General features: G+C 35.0%; 1 protein-coding gene across 1 annotated transcript in view; it reads right to left on the bottom strand.

Moving 5' to 3' along the window:
- Positions 1 to 787: 787 nt before the first annotated feature.
- The window catches only part of LOC115436557 (occludin-like), a 51,082-nt gene continuing 41,209 nt past the window's right edge, over positions 788 to 10,660 (bottom strand). The window contains exons 5-9 of the mRNA XM_030159423.1: positions 10,302 to 10,456; positions 7,812 to 8,069; positions 4,344 to 4,515; positions 1,174 to 1,215; positions 788 to 1,086 (exon numbers count right to left, since the gene is read on the bottom strand). Coding sequence (XP_030015283.1) covers positions 985 to 1,086; positions 1,174 to 1,215; positions 4,344 to 4,515; positions 7,812 to 8,069; positions 10,302 to 10,456 — 729 coding nt within the window. The 3' untranslated portion in view covers positions 788 to 984. The remainder of the gene's footprint in view (positions 1,087 to 1,173; positions 1,216 to 4,343; positions 4,516 to 7,811; positions 8,070 to 10,301; positions 10,457 to 10,660) is intronic.

The following is a 10,660-nucleotide window of genomic DNA, read 5'->3' as shown; positions in this document are numbered from 1 at the left end:
CAGTGTTCATGAGATGTTTACAACCATGCAGAGAAATGTCAATTAACCCTCTGGTATCCAGGTGCGCCTTTTAGGCACACTTTGCACTTTGTGTTACAAAACTTCATATTATTTTTCACAATTTAAATAAGGTTAGAATTCAAAAGTTGTTCATTTTTGCATAATCTTTTAAATTCTGGCCACCAACTAAAATGTGCACATTGTAAACAAAAGAAAATTACCAGACAAGTATCTATCTCCCAAGTGTGCCTAAAACGCACTATTTCTTCCTTTTGATATGTATGATTAGGGCTGACCTTGATTTACAAAAATAAAATCAAATTAGAGCAGAAAAATAAATCCATATATAATATTTAATAGTTTGATTTATAGGGTGACAGATGCTAGTATTTTTGAACATTTGACCTAGCACCAAAAATAATAATGTAAATTAACCAATGTTGGAATTATCATTGACATATGCCAGGATGAAAAAATCAAATAATATGAAATCCACTTTTTATGTAGTATATTGGAAAAAAAAAAATTTTTTTGAGTTTTTTGCATCCAAAAAAATGGTTTGTTTACATTACAAACACAGCATTTAAAGGGTTAAAAAATGTGACAATTATTGAGTATTTGGTATTTTTATTTACAGCTCAAGCTGATGAAAGAGAAAAAATGGTAAAAGAATTAAAAACAAACTGTATGAATTTTTTTTTGTACATTATTGCACAAGTGTGCGAAAAAGGCACACTTGGTGCTTAGTAAGGGCTTTGCAGGACGGGATACCGGAGGGTTAAAGTACTGATATAATTGAGAGTAATCTGTTGTAAAGAGGTGAAGATAATGCAGATGCTGTAAACATTAAGGCAAAAAACAGTAAAGGTTTCCTGAACTGAGGCAGCATGCAGCCAAAGTTAATGTGGACTGAACTGTTAGAATTCAACCCAAAGTCAGTGAAACAATGAAACACTGGAGGAGTCCCTTTCTTCAGTCATCAGACTAACAAAGACCCCGGTCATAGTTTTTGACCAGGCGTTTGATGTGGAAAAGTTTTTGCCGGAGTTCTCTGCTTTGTTTCTTCTTTGTTTGATAATCTGGTGTCTGCAAGAAATAATGAAATTTAAAGGAGCATAAAAGGAGGTTAGGGACATTATTACCACATGATGAAACAAATGGAATTACACTCACTCTTTTCAGGTCCTTCAGTCTGTTATATTCATCTGCAACACCCTAAAAGAAGAAACAGCCTCAGTTACACAGTTGTACTGACTTTAAAGCATAAATGGTCTTTGCTGATGATGTTTAGATCTCTATGTGAGCTATAATTAAAACAAAAGACAAAGATCTCTATGTAAATATCTGGCGTTTAACCCATAAAGACCCAAACAGCCACTGGTGGCCAAAACCATTTACTGATCTAAAATGTTTAATAACTTCTGAACCACTAAACCTGTTAATATGTTGAAATAATTGGTGTAAAATACAGTTTGTCATCTTTTCATGGTCATTAGATATGACCCATTTAGACGTTCAGAGGCTACGTAGTGAACATGGAAACACCGTCATCTTCTACAACATTGATTCACCAGTAAAACCCATAGAGTTGGATCAATGACAGTGGATGGAAACACGTTTTTAAGGTTCAAGGTTCACTTTATTGTCATTACATGTGGTATATACATGAAATGAAATCAGCACTCAGAACCAGCAATGTACATCATAAAAATCCTATAAAAATGAATCCTATATTAAAACAAGTGTTCAGAGAACAAAACCTCCGCCAAGCACCCCGAACAGTGTGCATGTGTGGATCGACTATTTCTTTTTAAATTAACCCTTTCATGCACAGTGGTCACTCCAGTGGACAGCTATTCTACAGCTGTTCTCTTGTATATTCATGGATTTTGTTGTTCTTTTCGTATTTTTTTTTTTTTTTTTTACACATATCTTTATTAAAGTTTTAAGACACTACATATCTTCTCTGACATGAATTGGTAACATTGTGTAGATCTCTCCTGAGCATAAACCCCCAGAAACACAAGCCCTCCCAATAGTTTTCACACAATTTATCAGTAAATACATGTTTCTGTGCGTCAAAAATTAAACGTATGGTGTTCAGCTGAGTGGACATTTTTGCAACTTCATGAAAAATAGGTTCATAAGATTTTTTTTTCATAATTATTTTATGTATTTTTTAAATTTGTAAAATTATTTCTATTTTATTTATTTTTTATTTATTTTTCAGAAGGAAATTTTCAATCGCATTGTTTTTTTTTCATGCCTAAAGAGGAATAAAAACACTCAGGAAAAAAATCTTGATTAAGGTTCTCATAATTCATGCATGAAAGGGTTAAACAGTTTCAAGGTTGTTCCATACAGCAGAAAAAGTTGAAGCTTGGTACCAGTTGTGTATGTCAAATTATATTAAATTCCAATCAATATTTGTTGAGTTATGATGAAAAATGTGTTGCAAATGGGATTTTCAATGTTAAACTGAAATGTCCACAGAGTCCACATTCCACAGTGGATGTGGACAATTTTGAGCCAGATACAAAATATTGTTATAAGCTACAGGTGTATCAAATTGGAGGCTAATCGGAGTCGTTTTGAATTTTTTATGAATTTTCAAAAATTGCTCAATGATGAGAGATAGGAAAATTGTAGATTTTGTGACCTTGCTGTGACCTTGAACTTTGGCCTACTTGGCCCAAAATGTAATGGGTTTGTCCCAGGGCCTACAGTCAAATTTAATTTAGAACATGTTAAATGAATTAGCTTGTCTCTGGCACCACTATGCACTGTTTATCATATTATATACTGCATTACAACCTTATCCTTTACAGGTGGATTGACACTTGATGTGTATAGAATCAATCTTCAAGAAATCTATGAAGGTTATTCAAAAAATGTTTCATCTTAGTAATATATTAGAGTCTAATAGAGTCTAAGCCTAGCCAATTACAGCCGGGCTCATAAGTTTACATACCCTTCCAGAATTTGTGATTCTTTGGCCATTTTTCAGAGAATATGAATAATACAAAAACTTTTCTTTCACTCGTGGTTAGTGGTTGGTGAAGCCATTTATTATCAAACAAATGTGTTTGCTCTTTTTAAATCATACTAACCCTAATGACCCTGATCTAAAGTTGACATCCCCTAGTTCTTAATCCTCTGTATTGGTCCTTTTAACATCAGTGACAGTTTGAAGTCTTTAGTGGTCGTTGTGGATGAGCCTCTTTATTTTCTCAGATGGTAAAACTGCCCATTCTTCTTGGCAAAACACCTTCAGTTTCTTTAAGACTTTGGGTTTTCTTGCGTGAACTACATGTTTGAGACCTCCCCAAAGTGGCTCAATGATACTGAGGTCAGGAGACTGAGATGGACACTCCTTCACCTTCACGTTTTTCTGCTGTAGCCAATGACAGGTGGACTTGGCCTTGTGTTTTGAGTCATTGTCATGTGGGAACATCCAAGACCGTCCCATGCACATTCTGTCAGGGTATGTAAACTTATGAGCACAACTGTATCTTTGTCTAATAATTAGTCCAGTGGCTTGTGACCCCATTTTAACATCACACATTTCTGGTGACCCCAGACACTCAAAACTGAGAATTTGGTTTTTTTGCTAAAATTAATTTATTTTTGATCATGTAATAGTTTGCTATACTATGTTGTAAAATGTTAATTTTAGACAACATTTATTCTATATAATGTATATTATTATGGACGGAGGCAGAAAAGTCAGGTGTAGATTACTGCACAAAGTGAGAATTTTATTTTCCTTGGTCAGGATATGTACAGTCAGTCCAGCTTGGATTTACAAGGCTGACAATTAATACTGAACAAACAAGAATTCAAACAATGAATTATGAAAGAGCTGCAGCATCTGAAACTGACCACAATGAACATTTGAAAGATAAACAGTACCACAGTGCTTCAGTTTCAGCTTCACAGTTTGTCATGTCTTTTATGGATTGTGATTGTCTCTCTCAACTCACTATATATTTTTATTATGAAGTTTTTTTTATTTTTTATCAATTACTATAAATTTCAGGCGACCCCATCTGAATTCCAGGTGACCCCATGTGGGGTCCTGACCCCAAGGTTGAAAAACTCTGAATTAGACAAAGATAATTGACTAGGCTTTGATGAGAACCTAAATTTACTGCTGTATAAAAGGTTTTGCAGGATCAACATGAAATCACCACAAAGAAGAATCCAACTTTTAAATCTGTTTTCAAGTGAAGCTGACTCAGAGGTCGTCCCAATCTGTCAGATAAAACTAAAGCCTCAGGTAGTTTCCTGGCGTTCGACACTCTATTTTTCCACTCCCCATCCTTCCCGCTGTTTATTCTCACCTGGTACTTGATGGAACTTTCGTCCAACATGTCCAGTTCTCGGCTCAGCTTGTGTATCTGGTCACTTATGTCGTCCATTTCGGCACAGAGATTTTTATATCGAGCCAAGTCGGAGTCAAACTCCCTCTTGTACTGTCGGCGCTGCTCATCTGATGTTATCTCTGGGTACAGCCTGGAATTACGACATGAAATGATTAGAAAATTAATACTAATGTTGACATAGGGGAAATGTAGAGGGTAGTTTAGTTTTATTAATCTACACACAGATGACTTGGAGGTCACAGTAATGGTACTAGTGGTAATACAGCAGGTTTCTCAGCAAATAATGCATGTAGTGTAGATGACAAACAGGAAGAAAACTCCAAGGCACTTTCTTTAAGCAATCAAATGGCTGTATTCTCATGGCATGGTCATACATAGACCTTAAAAAACTGGAGGAGCGGATTTACATCATTTATGACATTTTTAAGTTGTTCTGAAAAAATGGTAAAGATGGATTAGGTATGTCACACCAGTTCGACCACTGTTTATCTAAGACCATGTCTTGTGTCCATTTCACCCCCTTTTTTTCCCTTTTAAACCCTTTTGTATAGATTTTTTCTATTTTATTTTATTTTACTATTTTTTTAAAAATCAAAAATGTGCACCCAGTATTCCTGTTCTAGGGAGTTTAGTTCTTCATTTTGTATTGTAAAAATGACATCTTTGGTATTGCTGAGAAAGGACCAATCATCCTTACTTTTATTGTCTTACTTGTGGAGTCACGAAGTATCGCTATAAGATTCAGTTGTAATTTTCAGATGAATGGATGAGAATGATGAATTGCTATGTGAATAAATATGTGAACCATGGAAAACATAAAAAAAAAGAGAATTGAAAAAAAAAAAGACCTTAAAAAACACTTCAACGCATTTTGGCTTCAAGCTTTCATCAGGAAGTCAAGTCAGGAAGTCTGTTTTTTTTTTGTTTGTTTGTTTGTTTGACTTCCTGATGAAAGCTTGAAGCCAAAACGCATTGAAGTGTCTTTTAAGGTCTATGTATGACCATGCCATGAGAATAAAGGTATTTTAATGCTTAAATGAGTGCCTTGGAGTTTTCTTCCTGTTTGTCATCTACTTTATGAATCCCTTTTTCCAAAGAGCACCTCAAACAAACTCTTTTTTTGGGTCCTAGAAGCATTCCTTCCCATTATTTTTAAATACATATAGTGTCTTTTTAACCCTTACTTTCGGGAGGTGTTTTGTTGTATGAGGCTGTTTTGGACAAACGGATCAAGTATTCAATACAAGAACTTCTCAGTACAATCAAAATCTAGGTTTTCATGTCTATAAATTATTTCAATCAATACATTATCACAACAAACTGGTTAACCCATTCCTTTTACCTTCTGCTTTACAATAAAAAATCATTTATGCCTTGTTTCATTCTTCCATTAAGTCAAATTGTAAAGCTATAGTATGAACTATAGAGTCATAGTCATCAAGAGGACTATTTTAGGACTGACAACTCGTGAAATATGATGTCATAAGACTTAGAAATGTCACTTTAAGTCACACAATTTGATATTTAATGCAATTTTACTGTTTTTTTTAATATATTTACTAGCACGATTGATTGACGGCATGTATATATTAATGTTAAATGATGATATTTGTCCAAAAAATTTTCAATAACACAATATGGTACTATATATCGTTTTGTAGCCTGCATAATTAACTTGACTTGCAGTTTATATCCTCAAATTAATACTAGAAAGCACTCAGATAGCATTCAGCATTCCCACTACCATTATGTAAATACATTTCAGATTTTATTCTGCACTGTGGCACACAATGGTCCAAGGACACCTCAGTGAAAAAGTCCAAATCTTGATATTTAGTGATATTTAGATTAGAACTTGACCTTTGATCTTTCATGGTAAAACATCCTGTGGCTCTGATTCTGGACACTGTACATGTATTTGGTAAATTAGATTAAACTCAGATGAGGTTTGGCTTGATTTGAGGTGAAATGTTTTAAAGATTTCATCGTATGCTAACAAATAGGAATTTTGGGACTCTTTCTTTACAGTTTTTTTTTCTTGACCTTTGACCAAGAGTAGCCCTATTAAATCATCTGTAATCAGTCATCAGGAATTCACACATTAAATGAATCTGGACAATTTGTCTTGAACTGTTAATATACAGGGTGGGGAAGCAAAATTTACAATGAACATTTAGTTGTTTTTTCTCAGCAGGCACTACGTCAATTGTTTTGAAACCAAACATATATTGATGTCATAATCATACCTAACACTATTCTCCATACCTTTTCAGAAACTTTTGCCCATATGAGTAATCAGGAAAGCAAACGTCAAAGAGTGTGTGATTTGCTGAATGCACTCGTCACACCAAAGGAGATTTCAAAAATAGTTGGAGTGTCCATAAAGACTGTTTATAATGGAAAGAAGAGAATGACTATGAGCAAAACTATTACGAGAAAGTCTGGAAGATACTATTAAAGAAGAATGGGAGAAGTTGTGACCCGAATATTGGAGGAACACTTGCGCAAGTTTCAGGAAGCGTGTGAAGGCAGTTATTGAGAAAGAAGGAGGACACATAGAATAAAAACATTTTCTATTATGTACATTTTCTTGTGGCAAATAAATTCTCATGACTTTCAATAAACTAACTGGTCATACACTGTCTTTCAATCCCTGCCTCAAAAGATTGTAAATTTTGCTTCCCCACCCTGTATACAGACAAAAACATAAACAACAAGTGTTCAGAGAACACAAACCTCCGCCAAGCACCCCGAACAGTGTGCATGTGTGGATTGACTACTTCTTTTTAAGTTAAACAGTTTCAAGGTTGTTCCATACAGCAGAAAAAGTTGAAGCTTGGTACCAGTCATGTGTATGTCAAATTACATTAAATTTCAATCAATATTTGTTGAGCTATAATGAAAAATGTGTCGTAAATGGGATTTTCAATGTTAAATTGAAATGTCCACAGAATCCACATTCCACAGTGGATGTGGACAATTTTGTGGCAGATACAAGATATTGTTATGAGCTACGGGTGCATCAAATTGTAGGCTAATCGGAGTCATTTTGAATTTTTTTAGGAATTTTCGAAAATTGCTCAATGATGAGAGATAGGAAAATTTGAGATTTTGTGACCTTGCTGTGACCTTGAACTTTGGCCTACTTGGCCCAAAATTTAATGGGTTCGTCCCAGGGCCTAGGCCTATTGGTGGGTAAAATTTGGTAAAGATGGTTGGAATAGTTTTCCTGTAAAGTTGCTAACAAACAAGCAAACAACCACACAAAGCAAAGTGATCACAATACCTCCAATACCAGTAAAAAAGGAAATAAAAAACTAATAATCTTGTCACCTTCAAGTTTTATGTTCTCCTGACTTAAATTAAAAAAGAAAAACATTCCACTGCTACCATAGCTCTATAACACTCTGTGGAGGATGGCTTTACCTGTGCAGGTGATCTGAGTGCTGTCGGCTCATCTCGTTGCCACTGTCTCCTCCAGTGGTATAACCAGTTTCATACTGGGACTCCACCATCCCCACAGCAGCAGGTCTGGGCTCCAGGACCCTCCTCTGGAGCTTCTCTGCATGAGAAGGTTTTGTGACGCCGTCGGGCACATCTGAGGAGCTGGTGGAACAAACGGTGACCCTGCTGTTCTGGTACAGAGGCTCGGCTCCACGGTGATTACTACTGTCGGCAGAGAAACTACGGAAATGCAGAACGGAGATTACACACATTATTATGTCTATAGCTGAGTTCATTTATGATACATTTAATATTAACTCGTACAAAATATGTTTTCAAGTCCTACTTCCACTTCTCCGATCTCACATATATAAGAAAAGTAAATTGATGTTCATTTTATTGCTAATTATTAAACAATTTATCTGATTAACTCTCATAGATAAAACCCACTAACCATTATATATGTGAGAGTGTACGTACGTGTTTATATATTTGTACAGTTGACAGCATGGTCTGACATCTATCTATCTATCTATCTATCTATCTATCTATCTATCTATCTATCTATCTATCTATCTATCTATCTATCTATCTATCTATCTATCTATCTATCTATCTATCTATAATTTAATCATATATTTCTGTTTATATGAATATACATATATTTTGTGTGTCATGTTTAACCCTACAACGCATAATGTATCATATTTGATACAGATGAGTTTTGAAGCCCTCTACATCAGGGGTCTCAAACTAATTTTCTTTCAGGGGCCACATTCAGCCCGATTTGATCTCCAGTGGGCCGGACCAGTAAAATAAAAGCATAATAACCTATAAATAATGATAACTGCTAATTTTTGTCTTTGTTTTAGTGCAAAAAAAACCCCCATTAAATTATGAAAATACTACTTATATAAACTTATCAAACAAAAAAAAGATGTGAATAACCTGAAAAAACTGTAATTTCTTAAGAAAAATAAGTGTAGTTTTAACAATATTATGTCTCAACTTAACATTTGTACGTGTGCATTATGGATCAGATCTATAAAGACACTAAACATTTAGTAACAGGCAGAAAATTGTTAAAATTGTGCTTAATTTTCTTTAGACATTTCAGGTTGGTCATATTGGTTCAGGTTATTCACATTTTATTGTTACAGGATAGTTTGGAAATGTAAATATTTTCATAATTTAATGTTATTTTTTGCACTAACACAAAGACAAAAATTTGAAGTTGTCATTATTTATAGGCATAGTGTCATATTTTTTTCCACATCAAACCGAGAAGAAAATCATTGGAGTCATTATTTTTTGTAGGTTTTTATGCTGTTATTATTTGACTGTAGATCATATTGGTCTGTATGTGGAACCTGAACTAAAATGAGTTCCACAGCCTTGACTGTGGAATTTTTGCACTTTGCAAATTCTTCCCACGGGCCGGATTGGAACCTTTGGTGGACCGCATTTGGCCCACAGGCCACATGTTTGAGACCCCTGCTCTACATGATCATTGTGATTTTTTTTCTTGAAAAACCTGATGTATACAATTAGATACATGCAATACACAGATAATCCACCAGGGGGGAAGAATTTGTTCACCGGAGGCCTTTCCAGTCACACTACAAGATTGCCATTAATGAGGAAGGAGGCAGAACTTTGCCAGTTTTGAAAAGGAATTACCAGTTTTTTAGACATGTTTCTGTTATATTATGTTTTTGTTTGTTCAAAAATAATAGCATTGAGCATTTAGACCCGATGTATCAAATATGATACAAAATTGAAATGCATACATGGAAATTGATATCTGAAAAAAAAAAAAAGAAATGGGGGTTGTTCAGAAGGACCAATAAAGGCTCCAGTTTCACAGAACTGGAATTTTCTGTCTGTGATTTAATGGTTCAGGCTTTACAGGTTAAGAAAATTGAATTCTATCTATCAAAAAGTCTCATATAAAGGGACATAGAGTTATACTATATTACTCTGTAGTCATCTTCCAAACAGGTACTAGGTGTGGGTTAGCATTTTTTTTGTCTAATTCTTCACTTGTTTTGACATTTCTTTCTTTCTAAGGGATTATGCAGTTTGAAAAAGAACAAATAAATAAAAAAAATAGTTTAGATATTTTAACTGCTTACAGTATTTTTACTTCAGGTCTTCAGTATTAGTTGCAGCCCAGTATTATATGGTATTTATTGCATTGCACAATACATACTTAACAAAACATCATAAAATACAATCCTCAAACGATCAATAATTCATCAAAGCTGTGTCCAACTAGGCTTATTTTAATAGAATAACCATCTTATTCCATGTTATTTGTTTAGTTTCTGTGCCTTTAAGGCTCCAAACCAAACTGTGTGTTATTTTCAGATCCTTAACAGACAATATTAAAGGTCCGTTCCCATGTTGACAATATAGAACATACGGCGGGCTCCTGTGTGCTGCAGGTCATCAGCTCTGACCATCACTCACCTGTTGCTGTTGTAATTTCCCTCGCTGCGGACGCTGACTGTTCGGTTGTCATAGGAGACCACGCTGTTCTCCACCCTCGGGTCGGGTGCAGCTCTCTCCGATATCACTACAGTCGGTGCATGCTGGGTACTTCGGCCCTCTCCAACATGATTCACCTACAACAAAACCAGGAAAGTGGGGATGAGGAGTTTTTCTTTGTGAGTCAAAAGGTTTGTTTTTTTTTGGTTCTCAGTCTAATAATCCATTTGCTCCTACATCTGCTCTAAGGATTTGTTGCGAGAAATGGGTTTCATTTCCATTCATTCATTCATTTTCTGAACGGTTTAGTCCTCAGGAGAGTTGTGGGGCTGCTGGATCCT

Source organism: Sphaeramia orbicularis, chromosome 17, assembly GCF_902148855.1.
Source record: "Sphaeramia orbicularis chromosome 17, fSphaOr1.1, whole genome shotgun sequence".
NCBI lineage: Eukaryota > Metazoa > Chordata > Actinopteri > Kurtiformes > Apogonidae > Sphaeramia > Sphaeramia orbicularis.
Note: the sequence above shows the minus strand (reverse complement) of the source record. Positions and strands in the feature narration are given on the sequence as shown.